This window comes from Engraulis encrasicolus, chromosome 7 (genome assembly GCF_034702125.1).
Source record: "Engraulis encrasicolus isolate BLACKSEA-1 chromosome 7, IST_EnEncr_1.0, whole genome shotgun sequence".
In the NCBI taxonomy this organism is placed as follows: domain Eukaryota; kingdom Metazoa; phylum Chordata; class Actinopteri; order Clupeiformes; family Engraulidae; genus Engraulis; species Engraulis encrasicolus.
In genome coordinates, this window is record NC_085863.1 from 55,439,039 (window position 1) to 55,462,721 (window position 23,683).

At 42.6% G+C, this 23,683-nt stretch overlaps 1 protein-coding gene across 1 annotated transcript in view; it reads right to left on the reverse strand.

The window, feature by feature from the left end:
• The window catches only part of rabep1 (rabaptin, RAB GTPase binding effector protein 1), a 33,153-nt gene extending 14,278 nt beyond the window's left edge, over nucleotides 1-18,875 (reverse strand). Inside the window, exons 1-8 of the mRNA XM_063204023.1 lie at nucleotides 18,750-18,875; nucleotides 16,461-16,589; nucleotides 12,999-13,202; nucleotides 9,241-9,401; nucleotides 5,354-5,473; nucleotides 4,865-5,000; nucleotides 3,502-3,680; nucleotides 887-997 (exon numbers count right to left, since the gene is read on the reverse strand). Coding sequence (XP_063060093.1) covers nucleotides 887-997; nucleotides 3,502-3,680; nucleotides 4,865-5,000; nucleotides 5,354-5,473; nucleotides 9,241-9,401; nucleotides 12,999-13,202; nucleotides 16,461-16,589; nucleotides 18,750-18,795 — 1,086 coding nt within the window. The 5' untranslated portion in view covers nucleotides 18,796-18,875. The remainder of the gene's footprint in view (nucleotides 1-886; nucleotides 998-3,501; nucleotides 3,681-4,864; nucleotides 5,001-5,353; nucleotides 5,474-9,240; nucleotides 9,402-12,998; nucleotides 13,203-16,460; nucleotides 16,590-18,749) is intronic.
• Between the last annotated feature and the right edge of the window lie 4,808 nt (nucleotides 18,876-23,683).

The window sequence follows — 23,683 nt, forward strand, 5'->3', positions numbered from 1 at the left end:
CACTTCTAGCAGGAACAGCTGGGACACACTAACCCTCCATACCTCATACACCCCATCAATACACTTCCAGAGTGGTAAGAGAATTGGCACACTTTATGAAGGGAAATTCTGGCCCCACATTGCAATGTCAGCTTTTCCTTGTAGCACACCATTGTGTACCCATTTCCAAACTGGCAGGAGTGTGCATCTTTCCAGCTAATTATTCATTTTTATTTAGTTTTGTACAATTTATTTGACATCTCAATCATCCTTATTATATAATAATCCTTAATCCAGTTATAATTCATCCCAGATTTAGGGCTGCAGGCTGTTCAGAGTGTTTGAAAGAGGACAGTGGCGCTCCAGGGGGTCTCTGTGTGAATGAAGACTAAAAACCCAATTATTTCCAGCTGTCCTCCTCTCACCCGAAACTCTGTGCTCTCTCATAGTTGGAAAGATGGTCTTGAAATATTCCACGTTTGAATCCCATCCCATCCTTGAGGTGACCTTGAAGATGGCACCTGGCCTTGCATTACTCCAGGGAATGCAACAAATACTTTATACCTACTAGCTAAGTGCAGTAACTACGCCAACATTTAAACTGAGAAAAATGCCTTCAAAGCCTTGCTTCTAGGTTGGATATTGTAGTTACTGCAAAATTTGACATAGCAATACCACTAAAACGTGACATATTTGTACCATAAGGCTTTGTCACAAAAGAGGTATTACAACAACCCTTTTCAGTCTAAACAAAATTTTAACAAAATGTGTAGTTACGGCAATTTGCCTTTGTAGGGCAGAATACTGTATGCCTACTACTGTAAATGTGTGGCAGGGATATGACTTCATGGACCCGGGACTGTACATCACCACTGAGGACACCCAGGGCGGGCGATACAGTACGCACCTCATCTATGGACAGGCCCATGAGGGAGTCTTCGGCAGCCTCCGCGTGCTCCGCCCCGTCGTCCTCATTGACTTCAGTAGCCTGACTAATCCGCTCCTTCTCATCCTCCTCCTGAACAAAACACACACACACACACACACACACACACACACACACACACACACACACACACACACACACACACACACACACACACACACACACACACACACACACACACACACACACACACACACACACACACACACACACACACACGCAATTAACATAATCGCAATATCACACATGCACAGTGAGATGGGGATACAGAACCGTGCCATCTTACAGTGTGAAAAATTCGCACGATGAAGGGGGACAGAGCAGTGTGCAGGCCTACATTACAATGTGAGAAATTTTCACGGTGGGGAGAAAAGAAAATCACGTCACGATTTGACAGTTCTGAGGTTTGTGCCTGTGAAAAAGACATTATTTACATAACGTCTGCATCAGAAATGCAAAAAGTGAGGTTAACACATACAGCAGTTCTGATGTCGGTGCCAGCAATGTGGTGGTATCCCCAAGAGACGAGTCAAGGTGACTGGTGACTCAAGTGTTTATGAAACACTGAAATGTGTACATAGCAGCCAAAGAAACTCAAACAGTGAGGGGAATAGCGAGTTGTCCACATTACAACGTGATGGAAGTGAAAAAAGTCCGCTTCAACCTCATTTTTCTCTTGTCTTTTGGTTGTTCTGCTTCCAGGTCCAACGTTTTTTTTTATGTGCGGGCTTTAGCATTTAACAGCACAACGTGAGACATTGACTCAGTCATAGAGATAATGAAATGTGTACATTTTAAAGTGAGAAATTCACACGGTGGGGGGGGGGGAGTTGTTCTGAGCTCTGCCCAGTGCCAAAAATGTGTCATGGCTATCCCGGGGGGGAGAGTAATCATGCACATTGGAGAGTGTTTATGAAACCCTGTTACACAAACACACACTTTCCACAGCAGTTGTAATGACTTATTGACGTGTATTGATGGATTGGCATGATCCTGCATACATATGACTATTGGATTCAAAACATCTGCAGGGGATAGTCCATTTCCATATTCAATATACAGTATTGCCGGACAGTATCAGTATCACTGTAGCTATATACACAAAAACATTCTTATATAACCTTCAATCAATAACTCAGACAGACCATCATTCAAAAAATATTCAAATGAAATCAACTTCATAACGACTTATGTGGTATGAGCGATTGGCCAAGCATGGCATTTGGTGATAGGGCTGCACAATTAATCGTCAATAATCGAAAATCGTGATATAATTGTGATATCGAAATTGTGTTTTTAATCGTGATTTAATCGTTGCAATAGTGACCTACCTTCGAGGGCGTCCTTGAAGCCAGAATATACTGACAGGCTGGTGTTTCTGGCCAGAAATCTGTTCACCTAAGTTTCACGCTATTGTCTTTTACATAATTATTGGAATTCATTTTATTTTCCTCATCCCGTATTTAATTAATTCTTGGTTATATTTCATTTAGTTAAAATTTTTACAAAATTCTGCAAAAATCAATAATCGTAATTAATTCATCGTGATTATGATTTTGACCCAAATAATTGTGATTATGATTTTTTCCATAATCGTGCAGCTCTATTTGGTGGTGATGATAAAGGCTTTTGAAGTTTCAGCAAAATGCCACTTCAGAAATGAGCCATTATCAAGAAAAGGGTAGATCCCAGCAGGTGAATGGAAACCTCTTTCATTCCCTCTCTACTTCTTCCCGTTCATTTATGTTTCTATCGCTCTCTCTTTTTAAATGAGGCTGCCGCCTGATGGAGACAGATTGACACTTTGAGTTTTTGCTGAAGCAGGCTGCAACCCGAGATATATTCTCTCTCTCTCTCTCTCTCTCTCTCTCTCTCTCTCTCTCTCTCTCTCTCTCTCTCTCTCTCTCTCTCTCTCTCCTCTCTCTCTCTCTCTCTCTCTCTCTCTCTCTCCTCTCTCTCTCTCTCTCTCTCTCTCTCTCTCTCTCTCTCTCTCTCTCTCTCTCTCTCTCTCTCTCAACCACTGGACAGCTGATCAATAGCTAATCAATAAATAATTATACTTCAGGGTGCATATAGGGTTCACAGGGAGAGTGACCCATTATTAGTTTCTCAACATGACAAGAGGTGGAATGAGAAGTAGCTCAATTTATCATTACTCAATGTACACCTAGTGACTGTCAAAACATGTGATTATAACATAATAGTAAAGTAATAATTGACTGTTGCTTAATGTTATTAGATAAAATAATACAGATATCAGAGAAGCCATTTCCTCCAGCTGGAATGCCTGAATCCGTTACTAAAACTCTCAAGGCACGTATTATTATTAAATTTATTAAAGTTATTACTTTTATGATTCTGATCAGAGGTCAGTCGCCCATTCCTCTCCTTTTGTCACTAATATCATTGTAATTTATTGATATTTTAATGGCAATGTCCTTCTCACCGGCCTTTTCATCATCACTAATGATATGAACTTATATTTATTAATATTTTAAAATTAATCTCAGCTGGTGCCTCTTCTTAATCACTAATGATATGATATAATTTTAAGAATATTTGAAAGTCGATCTGACCTGGTCCCTCTTCTTCACCTCCTCCACCTGCCGCAGCTGTTCGGAGGTCAGCACGCTCTCGATGCGCTGCATGTCCCTCATCAGCAGCCGCTGAGACTCCAGGAACTGGTCGTTGGCACGCTGCCAGGTGTGCTTCAACTGGTTATGCTGCTGACGCTCCATCTCCAACAGGTGACACACTGGGGAGGAGAAGGAGGCGAAGGAGGAGGAGAAGGAGAAAGGGGAAGAAGAAGAAGAAGAAGAAGGAGAAGAAGAAGAAGGAGCAGGTGACAGACAACAGTTAGTGAGAAACGTGCTTGCTCACTCAGTCACTCGTCACTCTAAAGAGCTGAAAGCTGACATTCTGTCCAGTTTGCAGATGGAAAACAATTCACAGCAATTCAAAAAGGTTCCCCAACCAACCCATACATTTTCATCCATGGCATCTTAGGCCATTTCATGGCCATTTCTCCTGCATGACCCAGTAGTAGTCATCATACTGTGTCATTTCAAGACCGCAGTGCCAGCTTTCCATTCAACTAAATGTTCATTTTTCTTGGCAATTGGATTAGCTGTGGATTCCCATCGGATATTGGCCGTCTGTGTTGCCTTGACAACCCGTTTTTTTATTTTATTCCCCACCTGTCACAAGTCCAGCATTGATAAGACCAGCACGCATTAGTGTCCATTAGTGGACACCGCCACTGATACGCATCAACAAGCTTAAGATATGCAAATGACCTGTGGGGAGCTATCGCTGTTAGACCAATGTTACTAAAGACTGCTCCAGTGTCTAGCTCCTGCGTCATGCCATGCCCTCAGTGAGATCAATGACAGTTTTGGTTGTTATTTTTTTTCCTATTTTGCATTTTTTCCCTGGTGCAACTTCCTCTTTTTAGTACATTTTTAGTCAATGACATTAGACACGTTACACACATCAATGACTATTCAAACCCTTATGACAAGGGGCATTAAGTAAATAAGGAACAGGAACAGCCACCCTGGAGCAATGTATTGTAAGATCAACCGTTCAATGGCGCCTGAGATGTGAGTGAGGGTGTCGGTTGCGTAGTCTACATTTGTTCTTTCTGGTAGAGGGATGAGTAAGTGAAGAATTCTTGCACATCTCCTTGGTCAGGTGCGTAAGTGGAACCCCTGGGTCACCAACGTTACAGCAAAGAAAGCTCCCGCACACTATTCACATTCAAACTCTGAAGTTTGAATTGCTTAAAGAAGGCCAGTAGACCGAAACTTCGCAGTAAACCATGCAAATTTGAAAGTGTGCGGGAGCTTTCTTTGCTTAAACATTGGTAGAGGGATGAAACATCTGTCCAAGGCCTGGCCAACTCTGCCTAGGCCCGTAGCTGCTCTCCCAGTGACATACCTTCATGAAGCTCTTTCCTCATCTTCTCTGCATCCTCCTGGAGCACGGTCTTCTGGGTGTTGAGCACCGCCACGTACATCTCCAGGTCCGTGCGGCATGACTTCTCTGCCTCCAGCACGTGATTCAACTCCTTAACCTAAAACAGCCCAACAAACAAAAACCCAACAAACAAAACTTTTAATTAATAGAATACCGGTAGTTGAAACAAATGGTTAATAGAATGATTAATACTAATAACGATCACTACTATGTATGGAATTCACATATTGCAAGGCAAATGATCATAGGCTCGGCAGCTCAAATTGTGGAAAACTCATCCCTGCAGGGTGGCTTGTGCTAGCTCAGCACTTGTGTACCGAATAGTCTGGTATTCAGACAGTGAAGGCCCATAGAATAAGCCTGGCATGAAAAACAGAAATAAAAGTTGCATAGTACTGGTGTGAAATCTGCCAACCGCCACCATCTTTGTGTAAAGTCATCAGTGTGTACCTTGGAGGCCTCCAGCTCCTTGACGCGCTCCTCGGAGGAGGCCAGCTTGGCCTTCAGGGCCGCAATCTCCTGCTCCATCGGCATGACGACAGAGCGCAGCTTGTCCGCGTCCTCCTGGGCCTTTTGGACGACAGAGAAGAAGAGACAGGACAGAAGTCTTGATAGGCGGCACAGTTTCAGCTCACATTTGGCATTTCACTACCATCGCCAGTCAAATTTCAGAATCACTCAGTTGGGTTAGATTTGGAAGGGTAGTGTTGTAATGTAATATAATAAAAAATGCATTACATTACACTGAGCTGATGATTTTGTATAACACTACTTCGTTATTTAGGTACAGGGTATCGGATCGGTATCGGGTCCCGGGGCACATCAGCCATGAATGGGATTCAAGTCTACAACCTTCTGGTTCTACGCCTGACAGCTTGACCATAGTGTGGGAGAGTTGCATGGGGCCTGTGGCAGCAAGCTAGTCATGGAGCCATGTTTAAATAGATGGTGGAGGAGAGTGTGTCTTGAGGATTTAAAATATCTGACGAGAACAATATACGACGTGTGTGAGTACATGCGAGAGAGAGAGAGAGAGAGAGAGAGAGAGAGAGAGAGAGAGAGAGAGAGAGAGAGAGAGAGAGAGAGAGAGAAAGAGAGAGAGTGAGTGAGTGAGTGAGTGTGTGAGTGTGAGTGAGTGCAAGTGTGCGTGAGAGAGTTAATATGTGGACCTGAGAGGAATTGATAACCAGTATGTGTGTGTGTGTGTGTGTGTGTGTGTGTGTGTGTGTGTGTGTAGACTGGCCGTTGCTCAGTGTTTGCTGAAGGTTGTGCATGCAAATTAGAATCCAACTCCTACAAAGTTATCATCGCACAGTAGCAGCCTGAGGCCAAATAATAGCATAGCTCTTAGACTAGGTTGACCATTAACAAATAAATAAAATAAAGTTAGACCGTTTGAAACAGGTCAAGACTGAACTGTCTAAGCACCATGTTTTTCCACCTGTGTCACCAGGCTACATTAAACCCATTGTGTCCTGGAGCGACGTATAGGCTGCATTCAGGTTCTTGAGATTTGAGCTGTTTCATTAAAACTGTGGGTAAGTTAGAGCTGAATGAACACATTCTAGTGCAAAATGAATGTTCTAGCTTTTAAATCCAACTAATTTCATGTTTTAATGTGCTTCGGAAGCTGAGATATTTAGGTTTTAATAGGGAGAGGGCACCTTTTCCCAAAAAGGGCTTAAGCTAAAATGGGTTAAACCGCCCAACACAACCGCCATGTGGCAATTACTGACCCTGATTACACAGAACAACAACCATCATCTCATAGGTGTTGCCATGGCGCCGCATTGTTTGGCTGCCTCTCTGGTAACTCCGTCAAAACCGTGCAATTTTTCATCTCTTCAAACCTACTTAGTCCATATGAAGTCTACATTTTGGACAGATATGACGATGTGTTTCTAGACAGCACTTTTTAGTGCTATTTATTGCCGTCTGCATTTTTGTTGACCTTAAATCGAAATCGATGTTGTCGGATCACCGCAGCGCAACGGAACTCCATGGAGATCAGAATGCGCATAGCCAATACCGCATACCAACCGGCCCGGCGAGAAAGAACATCATCCCGACAAGCCTCGCACTACTGTCTACAAGAGGACCGCGGACACCAGATGAGTGTGGAGACCATCACCGTGTATAGCGTGGGGTGATAGCCTGCAGTTCTGCCACCCGCGATGTAGTCTCCGTCTCATCTAGCAGCATATCCACCCAGGAGCCTCGGACACCGCACAGCTGTCTGCTTTGTAAAGCGATGCGTCCAACTCTCGCCTCGATCGACAAATCTATGAACAATCTGACACCATGGACATTTTCTATACCTACTACTTATTTCTTTAATATGTGTATTTATGTTGACATTTAATCTAATGATTTCTGCACGATGTGGAGTTTTACCAGAACCGTCATTTCACTACAAGCTGTAACCTTGGTTATGGCTTTGTATGTGACAAATAAACTACTCTACTCTCTACTCTCTCTCATATTAATAGCCATGATCAACAATGCATTACACAACTACTGTGCAAGCCAATCATAAAGGCTCAACAGTAATGGGACACCATTGGTTTGCAGCTGTGCCCAGCACTATGAGGCAGTCATCATCATCAACCCACATTTTCCTGCAAGAACATAATGGTAAGTAGGATAACAAGCAAGTAAGAGATATCGAAGAACAGCTAGAATGATATCAACTCTCTCCATTCCTCCCGTTTGGCAGTCCTTTCTTGTTACATTAAGTCAATCACTCATAACGAACCATACTATATATTAGAGGCCATAAAAAAACACAAGATGGCAGCAATGAAAGACTGAATGCAGTGTGCACCGTGCACAGGGTGTCAAGAGGGTGCCACTGGTTACTGAAATCAGCTGAGCGAGCAACTTGCCAGGCTGAATTGCCAGTTTTACCGTCAGTGGCCCAACATGTTGATCACAAGTGAACTCTACACTTGTTTCTCAAAGGAAACACATGCACCAGCCTCTCAGTTTAACTCAACACCATCAGTGTCACCTCACCAGGGCTAAGTACAAACGTGCCAACCCAGACTGCCACATATTTGACCAGCATAGTTTCTGAACCAGCAGATTCTTTTTTTGTGCTTTTTATTTATGATAGGACAGTGACTGAGGGACAGGAAACGAGAGGGGAGAGAGACAGGTAAGGATCGGCAAATGACCCAGGCCAGAATCGAACCTGGGTCGCCGGCGTAGTAACCCAGTGCCCTACTGTTAGGCCACGGTAGGGCCATGGACCAAGTCAACAACTTTTCAGATATGGTGGAATGGCTGATCAGTGAGAACACATCAAATTAACACAACGTCAAGTTTCCATTCATTTTGCTAACACAAAATCGTTTTAGATGTTTCTATCGACTTGAATTGTATGTCTTTTGTGAGTCTCTCACAGAGTCTCTCGAAGAGATGAACTGGTGTTATGAACTGGTGGTGAAGTTCAATAAATGAGTTTTAAATATCTCTCTCTGGTTCAAATGAGAGATATCTTGCTTCAAAACTGCATGATAGTGACCAAAGACCAAATCGGCTTAGTACTCTTTTAAGTGCACAGCACACGCAGAGGGAATAAAATGGAAGGGTTTTTCTACTTTGTACAGCTGTGACTGATGCCTCCATATCTTAATGCTGCTTTGTGAATTAGCGATGAGTCACCACCACAGCTACAGTGGCACAGCAGGCAAGTATCCTCTTCTAACAACACTTTATTGAAGGGGTCAGACAGTTACACACCATAAAGAGACACACTATTGCTACAAAACAGACAAAAGAACCAAAGTCCAGACATTTGTATTTATAAGCACTCCAACATCTGAGGTGAAAGATTAACAACATTTCAGATGACGATGAGAAAAAAATAAAGCATTCCACTGAACCAAAAAAAATCTCAAAAGTAAAACATATCCCTGCCGCATAGCCAAATACACAACAGCCAACATTCAATCATACGACTGACCATAAAATCCACACAGCCTACCGTCCTCTCGTTCTCAAGGTTCTTCTCCACCAGACTAAATCAGTTCACAACCTTTATGGCATACTAGATCTCAACACCCCTACTCCATACTCCTCGTGTAGATCTCCATAGATCCTTATACCTCCTACAGACAGCAGCTGTCTAGCCTACTATTACACCTTACATGGTACAGTAGATCTTTAGGTTACAGTCTACCTTCTTCATCTTGTTCTAGACCGCAAGTGTCTGTCCTACAGTACCTTACATGGTACATAGACCCTTATGTTCCAGCCTACACAACCTTCTTCATCTCGTTCTGCAGGTTCTCCCTTACATGGTACATAGACCCTTATGTTCCAGCCTACACTACCTTCTTCATGTCGTTCTGCAGGTTCTCCTCCTCCAGGCCCTCAGAGAGCCGCCGCCGCAGCTCCGCCATCTCGCGCTCGGCCGTCTCGCGGTACTGTGCCCACTGGGCGCGCTCCTGCTCCAGGCGCTGGTGGAAGCCCACCTCGTACTCCCGCACCGTGTCTGCACCAAAAGAGATGGGAAAATAAGCAGAGTTAACAGGGAAGTTGTAAACCTGTTAATAGATGTACCTGCAGGCATCATTTAGTTAAGAAAATGAGGACTCCAGGCCCCTCTAATAGATTATTTACCTCTACCACAAAGGTTAACTTAGGTATCCTTAGATCCTTAGTATGCCCCCCAGACACCGTTTGTGCTGCTTGAAAAGACAAATATGGTCAGTCTGGAAAATAGCTGTCTGACAATTGATGTCACTAAAACAGATATGTTGTTTCAACCAATTTAGATATCTTAAATCACGCATCGTCTGACGTTTATTTCACCATTTCAAAAGCAACAGAAGATAGAGACATCATAATATGATCAAATTTCAGGCAATTTCAAGGGAGCATGAAGGGAACATTCAGGCAGCTTTAAAAGGAGGAAAAAGAAAATGTACCTTGGAAGGTAGACTTATACACCACGTTCCACATTATTATGCAACTGACATTTTTCGCTGTTTCCCCAAATAATCAATGCAAATGACAGTCGTCATAATTTTCAAGTCATCCGCCATTAGAGTACAATTAAAACGTTTTTGAATGAACCTTCCAATGATAACGGTATTTTTTAAGTAATAAAAAACTTAAAATGCTCTGTTCCACATTATTACGCAAAGTAGTTTTGTAGTGTTGTAATCCAAATTTCTTTCTTTGTTTCCCATTTACATCAACACAGTTGGATTTTTGTACCTTCTAAATTACATTTCAATGTTCAATACTTGATGATAACCTCTTTGTCTTAGTAACTGGAATGCTGCCTTTAACATTGAAGTCAATGGCAGGGCATTGCATGGGAGTTATGGAAGCCCAGATATCCTTGATGCTTTGCTCTCAACTATTTTTGTTTGTTTGGTCTGGTGACCCACACTTCACTCTTCAATATACCCATAGATTTCCATGCCACGTTTAGGTGCTTTGGTGGTATCGACATTTTAACTCACCAGACATAAAACCCCATTGAAAATGAATGGGATGTTATGTCTGGTGAGTTAGAATGTCATCATCTCCAAAGCTCCTAAACGTGGCATGGAAATCTACGGGTATATTGAAGAGTGAAGTGTGGGTCATCCGACCAAACAAACAAAAACAGCTGAGATCAAAGCAGCAAGGATATCTGGGCTTCCATAACTACCATGCAATTCCATCACTTCAATATTAAATGCAGCATTCCAGTTACAGCTTATAGCAAAGTTTTGAACATTGAAATGTATTGAAGGTACCAAATGCCAACTGTTTTGATGTAAATGGGAAAAAAAGAAAGAAATTTGGATTACAACACTACAAAACTGTTTTGCGTAATTAATTGGAACAGAGCATTTTGGGCATTTTAAGTTTTTTATTATTTTAAAAAATACCGATGTCATTGGAAGGTTCATTCAAAAACGTTTAAAATTGTACTCTAATGGCTGATGACTTGAAAAATATGACGACTGTCATTTCTATTGATTATTTGGGAAAACGGCAAAAAATGTCATTTGCGTAATAATGTGGAACGCGGTGTAGTCATTTATTGGATTTGGAAAGGACATGCCTCAATGAATCTGAGTGCTCACTTAGAAGACAGTGTTTTTGTCGATTTTGGACAGAGCAAAGTGTACTGTAAGTGGCTGTGTGCCAAAAATATGTCTAATGGATATTTTTCGACCAGCTATTCCAATAAGTTTTGGGACACCATCTAAAAGGTCAAGCTTCAGTGCAACACTGAACAAATACCTGTGATAATTTCTGAATGGTCAAAATAGGCATCACTGGTACTATTCAGAATATAGAAATCATGAATTTAATAACATTAACAACATTGCCCAGTGGGACAGAAATGGGAATTTGACTGATTTCATAAAGCAATTTCACAGGCAATTCCGTATTCCACAGTCCTACAAAATAAATATTTTTAAATCTTGCATCATGGCATGAACAAGAAGTGTACATAAAGTATATGACAGACTGACTGCTACATCATCATCTGAATCTGATAACACCCAGTAGATGAAAGCCCACCAGGAAAACTCCCATTGTCAAAATGACACAGCTGTGCACAGCACACATAGAAATTGCATTGGGCCTCAACCATGCAAGGGGGCAGCAGTTTGAATGCTATGCAGTTTTACATGAAATATGACATGTTTTGTAAAGCAATCTTTGAAATTACATTTGCCAAACAATTAAGTTATGTTTCAAGGGATCTAGTGAAGGTGGGGTCTGTTGTAAAGGTGACCCCCTTCCCTATAGGCATAAAGCGCAGGGGGAAATCATGGTCTGTGCTTGTAGTTCGGCCATTGGAGGACTTAAAAAAATTAAAGTGGCCCCTGGAATGAAGAAAGTTCCTTTCCTGGTGAACCAGTAGCCTGTAAGTAACAGGCTACTGGCACACTGCCCTTTCATGCCTCTCCGCAGGCGGGGTTTAGTCAAAAGATGCTTGCACGCGGTTGGAGCAACCTCATATGAATGACATGACACTTCGACCACTCACGTTGAAGCTTTGAGACGTAGGACGTGTCGTCACGTAAGAGCCGCCAGGTCGGGAACCAAAACAGAACAACGTCCTTTAGAAAATCAACTTGAGGTATTTTGGATAACACCGCTGAAATTGCTGCTTCCATCCCGACGCATGATAACTCCTCGCACGCCGCCATTACTGTTGTGATTCAGGAAGGGGGCGGGCACAGCCGAACTACCCTGGGGGAGGGTGTTGCGTTCGATAAACGTCATACCCACTGAAATCCCTCCCTACGATCCTGATTCGTCGTGCTGCCCCGGTTATTTCGAAAACGGAGGAGGAGAGCGAATCACAGGTGTACCAGAAGGATTGTGTAGCCCAGCCCCCTGGGCGTCAACACATAGCTTCTGGTTCACCAGGAAAGAAAGTTCCCCCCAAAGGCTGAAAAGCCTGAAAACAACAAACCAACAAAAAAAAAACCCAGAAAAGCAAGACTTCCGGTGATGATGTCGGAGTGAGCAGCCGCGTGGACTAGAGACCAACCGATATGGATTTTTCAAAGGCCGATGCCAATACCGACATTTAGCGGTCAGAGTCAGCCGATGGCCGATGTGACCTGCCGATTTTTTGGGCCAATATACTATCATATTATCCTTAATTGGCATGTTAAAAATGCTTTGTTATTGAATAAAATATTAATTGCGTCCTCTTTTTGTTAAAAAATTCTCTTAGATTGTCTGTTACTATATTTTAGGGTGAAACATCACGCTGGTGGTCACCAGCATTGATCATTCCAAGTAGATAGCTGCCCGCAGATGTGCCCGACTTAAAATCGGCGTGGCCAAATCAGAAAATCGGCCGATGCCGATTTATTGAAAAATTGCAAAAATCGGCCGATTAATCGGTCGTTGTCTAGCGTGGACCTGCTCCATGAAATATCTTCTAAAATGAACCCTCTAAATTTAGAATGACTGAATAAAAACGATTACAGATCAAGCCACATCGAATGCCGAGTACTAAACTTAAAGTAGAGGAAAAGGGAACAAAAGGCGTTGACGACAAGAAGCAAACATATGAAGCTAACACCAGAGATGAAAAACACAAAAAAGCAATCCTGATTACCTTTCATGATGGCCTGCAGGGATGCCACCTCCTCCTGCCACTGCTGCCGGACCTGGTCGATGGCCTCCTGCTTGGTGCTCTCAGACACCGTGGCCACCTCCTTGATGTTCTCCATCTCTGCTCGCGCCTCGGCCAGCTGGGCCTGCACCTGCACCATCTCTGCCTGGGACGCCTCCAGAGATGTCGCCTGGCGCTTCAGCTCCTCTGCAGAGAGGTGGAGGAGAAGGAAGAGAGGTTACATTCTATTACTTACAACTCACTTCTCTTCAGCTCCTCTGCGGAGAGGTGGAGGAGAAGGGAGAGAGGTTACATTACATTACATTACATCACTCACTTCCTCCAGGTCCTCTGGGGTGGGGGGTGAGGATGGAGGACTGCGTGGGTGAGATGTGAGAAACATTACATTACATTAAATTACATTACATTACATTACATTACTCACAGCTTCTATTGGTAGAACGGAGTGGGGAGATGGAGAATGTTAGAGAGGGGTTACATCTCACAACAGCGTATTCGGCTCCGCTTGGGGGGGGGGGGTTGGGCAGAGAGAGGGGAGTGATGTGGATGGAAGTAAGGTTAGATTACATTACATTGCATTACATTACCCGCAGCTCACAATAGCCTGCCTCTTCATCTACTTCATAGACCGGAAGGGGAGTGAAGATGTGGGTGGGACTAAGTTTGCATTTATAGGACATTACTCAAAAGTGACAACATCCTGCCTCTTTAGCTCCCCTGGGGAGCAGAGGGGAAGGGGAGTGGTAGAGGAAGATGTGGGCGAGGTGCGAGGCACCAGATTAGATAACGTTACATTACATTATATATACAGTATACACACTCTTCTCTTTAAATATACATTGTTGGAAAATAGGCTAGATTCTGAGGTCCTGAAATATAATGCATTGTCTTACAGCAAGTTGTTCAGGTATTCATTTGTGTTTGCAGGAAATTCTACAATATTTGGTTATGATTAAAAACATTAAAATAAATGTGTCTTGTTGGTGGGCACTCAAACCATTGAGTAGGCCCAATGACCCCATGTGACAATCATGAGATGAGGATATTGAGTAATTGCCCATTCTTTTTAGGAGAGCCTACAGAGGTCATCAAACATTGTTGTGAGACAAGCTGAAAGCTGTCATGTGATGTTTGATTAACTGATTGCTTATTTTCTGAATAAGTCTGAAGTCCATACCAAACTCCTTGAAGTATCATTCTTTCTAGGACACAGTGATGTCACTCAGAAGCGAAACTATTTGACTTAATCCTTTTTAGGAGGCCAGGAGTAGGTGACAATGGGCAAACGACTAACATTGGATTTCAATCTTTTCAGAGCCAAGGACCCTCAAATATGTCAAAAGAATGTGCTGTTGTATGTGTATTGCTTGATTAAAGTTACAGAACTCAGGAAGTCCACAGATGAGGTCATGAAGACCTAGAGTGATGAAATCAAGGCCCACCCGGAAATGAAGACAGCAGCTTACAATCGACACAGATTAGGCATATTCTGGGTTAACTAACAAATCACGTAATTGCTTACACATAACCACACCCATACACCCACAAACCATAAATACCAACAGATAGGGGATATTCAGCAGGTCCTAATTTTTGTTATCGGTCAGGGCGAGAGAAGGTTAGGATCTCCGGAACGTTCCGTAATGCTTTCACTGTCATTGTCATTTTTATGTAGTAGACTCTGCAGTTCTGGAAAGCTGTAGTGTTTACTGTGTATGGGCCATTGCTGGTATTCTGGATATTACCAGTGGTGGTCATTTTGTTATTTGGTAATTTTAGAAAATAAATAGATTAATTTGGCTTTTGGAGTTTTTGATTCCTTTGACTCGGATTTTGAACATGCAAGAAGTAGAGACCAAGACGGTAAACTTCAACAACATACACACACTCTTCTCTTTCGTCACTATCTACTATACTAATGCTTGAGCTGATGTGTGTGTACTCTACTTAACCCTGTGCTAATGTACCATAAAAAGTTCAAAAACTAACTCTACTTAGCATCTGCACTTGTTGTTAAGTATATTTCCTGTGCACTTTGTTTCTACTAGTGATGGTTAAAAAAAGTATACGCCAAATGCAATTTTTTGTGTGTAATTTATGAACGTGCGTGCCATGGTGCATTGATACACTGGAGTTGTGCGGTCAGAAAAGTGACCTAATAGTGGGACTACTTCATAGGTGTGCATCTATAGACAGTTAATCAACACCCAATTTAGCGCATCACAATGGGAGATTCCAGACTGCCGTGGTATAAAATGTAATATACTACAAGGCTTGTCAAACACTGGCATATGTCATTCACATGTCATCACATGTTTTAGACAAGCAACCAGGGCTCTAATTTAACACCAGCCAACCAGCCAAATGCTGGTGAAATTTCAATTTGGCTGGTAGAAAATACCAACTTACTTGCCACTTTATCCCATTAGTTAGTGTGCGTTTGGCTGGTAAGATTAACATCTACTAGCCATTTTGGCTGGTGATGAAAAAAGTTAATTTAAAGCACTGCAAGCAACAGTTCGCAGGGCTACCAAAACAGACAGTTTGACCTACAACAGCAAAGAGCCAGGAGTGCTTTTCTCACAACCATTGTTTGGCAGTTCCGTAAGCTGCTTTTTTGGGAGCAACGTAATTACTAATCATTGACAGACAACTAAGCTGCTAACTGGCTAGCAGGCCTGCTTTCGAGAAACGCACGGCAACCCCGGCCTGCTGGTAAGGGCCAAAACATACCAAGGCGGAAAGGAACGGTCGAGGGGATCCCGCGCCGCTGACGCTTGACTACCGCCGGTTGGTGTGTAAGGCCAAAAATTGAAAATATGTTTCAATGTATTTTCACCAACGCCGGTAAAAAACGTGGCCGTTCCGCGACACTTTACCACCCTGGTGTGTAAGACCCCTAAGGCTCTCAGAGGGGCACACCCACTCACACCTGTATTAGTAGCTTGGTACAGTTCATTCCTATACATACCATCACATCCCATTCTCATCCCATATTTTTTGAGTAGATAAAGCTCCTTGAACTTGGTAAAGAGGAGAGTTAGCTCCAGTAGACACTAATGGGTCTCTCACATCAGAGGTGCTTTCTTTATCTCTTTTCAAGAGATGGAGCACCTTGACCTTCTAATTCTGTGGTGTTTACTGGCGGTCCGTATATAACGTGCAATACTGCCACTACTTGACCATACTGTCAGAGAGGACAGCATGGTCACACACTCTATTAACGATCATTCCCTCCCATCACTGAGTCACTCTCACCCTTTACCTTCGTGGGGCACTGAGCTGCTACGTCGGCGACCCGGGTTCGATTACAGCCCGGGTCATTAGCTAACTCCTCCCCATCTCTCTCCCCATTCGCTTCCAGTCTACTAGGGTCCAATTAGCAATTAAGTCGAAAAAGACCAATACAATATCTTTTTAAGTCCTGACCAGAGGTGCTTATACCTTCTTTGGAGAGGTAGAGCTCCTTGAACTTGGCCCTCTTCTGGTTGAACTCCGTCTCCAGCTGCTGCTTCAGCTTCAGGAAGTCGGCCTTCTCCTGCTCCAGCTCCGCCACGCGCTGCTGAAGGACCGCTGGAAACACACACACACACATTAGCAGTGTTATACACACAAACACACATTAGCAGTGTTATACACAGACACAACACAACTGCACCGCTGTTAAGACCGCACACGCACACACACACGCGCACGCGCACACACACACGTTACAAACATTTAGACAAGCCGTGTATTACAAAGCTGCTTAGTTATCCCAGTCACAGTTTTAGGCAGTTGACAAGTTCAGGAGTTACTTCTCTTCATCGGGGAGCTTCAAATTACACCAAGATTCAAAACGACCAGTTTTGTCACTTAACCATCTTTGCCGTATGCTGCCGAACCATTTTAACAAGAAAATTCTCAAGATCATCATATCCAAGTACACTGTATGTCGAGGAAGAAATGAGTCAGACATGAGATGTGAGTAAGAAACCACATCACACCTTAGAATGCACGAGGTGCAATGTCTTGAATGATAAGACGAAAGCCACAATGGGGAAAGCATCCAAAGAATGAACAACGGGCGGCCGTGAGAGTAAAGGTAAATGGACTGCATGTAGCACTTTTCCACTCTTTTGAGCTCTCGAAGCGCTTTACATGTTTTCCTCATATTCCCCTGTTCACACTCCTATTCACACACCAGTGCCCGTGGCTTCCACGCAGGGTACCATGACACCAGGGGCAATTTGGGGTTAAGTATCTTGCTCAAGGACATGGATTGATAGGCGCCAGGCGAAGAGGGGCTTGAACAAGCAACCTTCTGGTTGCCGATCAGGCTTATATCTATTCGTTCTTCATGCTACTTTGGAATACATTCACTTCCCATGGAAAAAAACAGGATGCTATGAGGCTGGAACTGGGAAAGATAATACTTCCCTAAGACACACACACACACACACACACACACACACACACACACACACACACACACACACACACACACACACACAGGTTAGAGTAATATCAAGAAAACTATATAGAATGTGCACACCCCAAACTAATTGTAACTTGCCTGTGTTCATAATTTAGGAATTAATTATTTGAGATGTGATGTGCTTAAGCCACGATGCTATGCTCATGCATGATCTTCATACGCATCATAGTACATTCAATGGCCGTGTACAGTGGGTCGTTCCAAATATGCACACCCCTAGACTCAATATATCTTTAGTCCTCTCTTTTACTTTGTACAGTATGTGCATAGATAGATCACAAACGGAAGATCTGATCATCCCGATGATAACAATGTAACAAGGGAAACAAAACATAGGTCCTATCCATCTCTTTTCAGCTCTTTAGACGAACCCTGGCCGTATCTATACATCGCAGACATAAACATTGTCCGGATGAAGCTCTCAAATGGCATTGTTTATTTCCTAGATGCACCATGGTCCCGCAGGGCACAATTCACCTGCAAGAAAGCTAGAACTAGAACTTAACATCTCTGCAGCAGCTCACCGCTGAGCGCAGAAAACGGAGCATTGTGAAGTCAAGACTTTCTTTGCAGCGCTGTCTGACACAGAAGTGCTACCAAAGCATCCATGCACGCCAGCATAAAATCAATACAAAAGGCTGACCCGTGTCATGTTTAAATTTTCATGCTAAGCACAGTTTACAGACAGTTGACCAGCTGACGTTAGCCAACAACGCAGCCGACGCAGCCATCATTGCAAGCGCACACGCAGTTATTATTTCAATAAATAGAATACAGCGTCTTCCTTTTCTGAAACAGTTGAATGCACAACCGCGCACTTAAACGGATTCCATGACATTTCAGTCGCTGTCAGAGTAAAATGCACAATGACAGCTATTCAGCCATTGTTACTAGCTGAGCGCTACGTTTTCTGGGTACGCTACTTATTGCTCAAACCCATCGTTAGCTTCAAGAAGCTATCTAGCTAACGATGGATGACGGGTGGATAATCACGTGTGAAATGTCAAATTATCAAGCGTCCATAAATAATAAGACATGTCTTGGTGAAAGTATGGCTACAAAATAGTCGTGTTTCTCACACTTGCTGAGTACATACAGATATACATTGAAAACCAGTGGAGTTGATTGGTACGGATTAGCGGCACAGTGCACGGTGATGACAGTGGGCGAGCACCGTGGATGAATAGGCCGCTGGCCTTCAAACACCATGTCTCGACCACCGACAAGCTTTGCTCTTTTAAAGTGGGCTTTCTTACCGTCATCCTGAGACGACCGGGACGATCCCGAGGCCTGTTCGGCCATGGTTTCCCGGGGCTGATTGCAATTACCGGGCTTGAGCGTAGACGGCTAGGAGTGCCCCAGTGCACAGACTACTATACAGACTGTGGGGCAACGTCATTGAAGAACGGCCCTCATTACGCATGTGTGAACAACAAAAGGGCGGAGTCGGAAAATGTTTGGACGAAAATGATACATTTGTTATGGATTTGTTATATTGTGTCATATAAACTCTTGATGGATTGGACGTGACAGCATCAGCTATGAATGCAAGATATGTTCATATGAATGAATTTCATAGGCAGTATTGCATATACAGACTATCATGTAGGCTAAACAAGGTCTTAAAAGTGGACAGAGCTTAATCTTCATCATCATCATCATCACCACCATCTTCTTCTTCTTCTTCTTCATCTTCTTCTTCTTCTCCATCATCATCATCATCATGCCCTTATCCTCATGATCAGCGGCAGCAGCATAACCTTAAATGAACCTGTGTGTGTGTGTGTGTGTGTGTGTGTGTGTGTGTGTGTGTGTGTGTGTGTGTGTGTGTGTGTGTGTGTGTGTGTGTGTGTGTGTGTGTGTGTGTGTGTGTGTGAAGGTTTGACATTGGTACTGACCAATTGTAGGTAAAAAATGCCTGTGGCTCGTCATAATTTAGATGTTACTAGCCACTTGAGCAGGTATTATTCTTTGGTATGACATATCAGAGTAGCCTATTGTGTTGTTTGAATCTTGTGTATGAATAGCTTGCATTTAAGTTCAAGAACAAGCTCAGTTACTCCATTTGTTTGATTTCTTTCCATGTAGAATGTTAGTACCCCGTCTTCGGAGGTTATCAAATATATCAAATTTGTGGCTAATAGAAAGGGTGTTGGTGAGGTGACTCTGGAAAACCACTATCCGCAGTGGCTGGTGAGTAAGTGTGTGTGTACTGTGTGTGTACTGTGTGTGTACTGTGTGTGTGTGTGTGTGTGTGTGTGTGTGTGTGTGTGTGTGTGTGTGTGTGTGTGTGTGTGTGTGTGTGTGTGTGTGAGAGAGAGAGAGAGAGAGAGAGAGAGAGAGAGAGAGAGAGAGAGAGAGAGAGAGAGAGAGAGAGAGAGAGAGAGACCCTCCCACCTACATCAGAAGAGACTTCCCTATACATGGCTTGCTGCCATCAAAAGAAAGATCAGAATTGTAGTAGAGCTTGTAGGTGTGTTGTTCGGTATAAGGGGACAAGATGGGACCGGAACACAGATGAATGAATTTATTTTGTTTGCTTGTTTGTTCGTTCGCATGTATCACTGGACTTGGTTTTGAAAGATTCCGGTGGAATATCAGTGTTTGACGCCTCTCAGAAGACAGTGAAAAGTAAGATTTATATTTGTTTATTGTCACGTCACACAAGGATTTCGTTTTGAAATCCGAGGGTGTCTGAACTATTTAGACTATTTACTCATTAATGTGGAGTAGTGGTAAACAGCAACAAAAACAACATCAACAACAACATTTTCATTGTTAATGTATGAAACTCATGCAATGTTTAAGTGTGCTATTATGTCTGCCCATATTCGTATTATTGAGTTGAAACCTATGAGAAGTCACTGTTTTGAAATTGAGGCCCTTTAGGTCACAACAATAAGAATTATTATTTCATGACATTGTCTAAAGTTAAGGTTCTCATGTCACAAAGGTTTTCACTAAGCTTTACTAAGTTTTGTATGGACTTGTGTTATGAATGCCTGATCGAAATGTCATTATGGAAGATGAGATTTATGGGAGTTACAATTCACTCTGTCAAGGTCTACATGGCAACAAAAACACTTGATGATATTGATGTGTGAAGCAACACTTGTGCAAAATTGATCGCCCTTTTCAAACTTCTCTGTATAACAATCTATTACGCAAAAAGGCAGTGGTTGCCTAAAATGTAGGCTAAATGAGTGTACATTGCTTTTCTCACAAATGATCCCTCGAAACATGAAGACACAAAAGGGCTTAAAGCGCTCAGGGCATAAAGCGATCCTCGAAACATATTTTCCTTCCATGCTCTTAAAAAAAGTCATCACACTCGCGTTTGTCATGCAGTTTATAGGAAGGAAAGGGGAAGTCATCTATGTATCTATTTAAAACTTTCTGAAACCCACGGCGTGTGTGTGTGAGCACTGATAAAGTGTGGTGACAATAAACTGTGACTGCGGACCTAATGTACTGGCTGGAGTGGAGGGCTGCATTGTTCAAATGACACAATATGCCACAGCATGTCTAATATATTGTAGAGAACACTAACATTTTGTGTGGTAGTTATTGTTGATCACATCTGTCAGAAGGAAACAATAATACTCTCATGCCCCACTTCAGTATGTCTGAGCATCAAATCAATCCCATGTAGGCCTACACCCTGGGGTATTCAACTGCATATTCTAATGACACCATTTAATGGCAAATGGAAAGATGTAATGGAAAAATTGAAAGATTTATGACATTGTTCCAGCTGCCATTAAATGGCATCATGTAGTTTGTAATTTGTTAAATGTAGTCTAAGTTTAGTAGATGTATCTTCATTCGAAGTCTTTCTCTAGAAAGGGGAAGTAACGTCTTAATTAACATGACTACCGCACGACTCACAGTACCACTTCATCAATGTGGAAATCTTGGAGGAATTATGAATGTCTTGATGACTCAATGATCATTTCTTTTTCTTGTCTTTTCTCATTTTGTCTTCCTTCTGGTGCTCTGGAACAGATGACGCTACTGCGTGAACTGTACTGGTTGTGGATTGTGGTGGGAATGGTCCTCTCTGCTCTGCTCATAGCACTTCTATTCATCATTATCAACAAATGCATAAGCAAGAAAGGTAATTACTTTCCCTGTTAATTGTTACAATTCCCTGTTAATTGTTACACCTCCACATCAATTTGTACAGTATGTCTCTCATAACTCTTAATTGAGATTGTGTTGGAGTTCAGTTGAAGGCAACTTAACTTCTTTTTGGAGCCAAAAGATGTGTCATCTTTCATTAAAATGAAAATCTCTGAAAAAAGTCTTCATAACTCTTTTGACACTGTATATTGTCATTTCCCTGGTTGACTTAAAAGCCTCAAGATGTTTTGAACGATATGTTGAAAATTGTTCAGCCATAATATTGTATGTTTACATTTAGGTTGGTGTGCCACAACAGGCTTTTTTTATAGTTTCAGAATGAGTTGAGTAACATGTTCCTTTTATGTTGCACAGCAGGGGAATACCAGCCGGATTCAACAAACTTCTATGTAGGGTAAGATGTTAGGTCTCTACCAAAGTAAAGATACATTTATTCCATTATCTAAGCTACTGTGTTTTTTAATAACTTTATTTTTTCTTTCTAATATAGTAGCGGGCCTTACCATCCAAGAGACATTGAGAAGGATGTGCCCCCATTGCCACCACGTGACATGTCTATATCCTCAGATTCTGGTACGTGAAAGTGATTTGGAAAGCCCAATTTATTTCTCTTTCCACACATCCTGTGAGCGGGGAAAATTCTGAAAACCACTTTGTAGATCAGTGGTTCTCAACCTTTTTTAAATAAACACCCCCTTGGCCTCATCACAAGCCTCCCAACGCCCCCTTGACCTCATCATATGCCTGGCAACGCCCTCATTACTATTAAAAAATGAAATGGACTAATGCCCCCCAATGGCAACTAAGCACCACCCCCTCTCAATTGCATCCTTCTCAACGCCCCCCTAGAGCTCCCCAACACCCCCTGGGGGGCTGTACCACCCCCGTTGAGAAACACTATTGTAGATAGACAACACTATTTCGATGATGTTCTGCTTTTGATTACGCCCTCACTACTGAAGAGAGCACCCTCATAAGTCTGGTTTTCATTTAAAATATGTGTAGAAATCAGTGTTGACATAGACAATCCATCTACAACAGTGTTTCTCACACTGTTTCAGACCAAGGACCAACATTTTTTCAGGCACCATCTGCCAACAGAATTGATGTACTTGGCATTTTAGGAACACTATTTTACATGCAGATTTCTAATCTAAATAGAAGGCACAGCCCTGTCTTATTGTATTGAAAGAACATGTCTTAATATGTGTAGCCTTCCAATAATGTTACAAACGTGACCTACTGTATGCTAGCTTGTCTTGGCTGGCTACATTTATAGAAATCCCCTTAGTGACCACACTTTCAGAACCACTGCTCTAATATATTCATATGCAGGGCCGCTGACAGCTTTGACTAGGCCCGTACATAGTCCTCTCAAAAGTCATCCCCCCCACTTGATACATACAATGTTGTGGGGATGTGATTCTGGGCTCCCCCTCTCCCTGGGCCCGGGACAATTGACCCCTTTGTCCGTCCCTGCTCCTATATCTGAGACATGTGCGCATGAATCAGGATGATGCATAAACATCTCCACAATGCATCATAGACAAATCGGGGAAAAATGGAATTAAGGCTTATAGGCCTACCGATAGGTCTGTTGAACAATTAGAACCCTCAACCAGGAAGAACATTTGCTTGACAAGAAATATAGTATTCTGTTATGTTATACTAAGTTGCAGTTTCATGGTATTGACAATACCGCAACATAGTAGGTCCAACATTTGAAGCAGGAGTGAAGTTGCTCTACTTCCATTCATCACATAATTTACTCCTGAAAGTCTGTGGCAACAACATTAAAGTTCGACATAAGCTGTTCTTTTTTTCTCCACACACCAATTTTAAAGCAAACTGTTGTTTTCATTTTCTCAGTGAACCAATATGAAACGGTTGACGTCCCAGAGTATCTCAAAGTGGTTGAAGATCACATGAACGCACAGGTCACGTATGACCATCCGAACGACACCAAAAGCAAAGAAGCAGAAATAAGCCAAGGCAATGCCTCCGACATGGACTACGACGATGTAATGGCACCACCAGGATATGACAG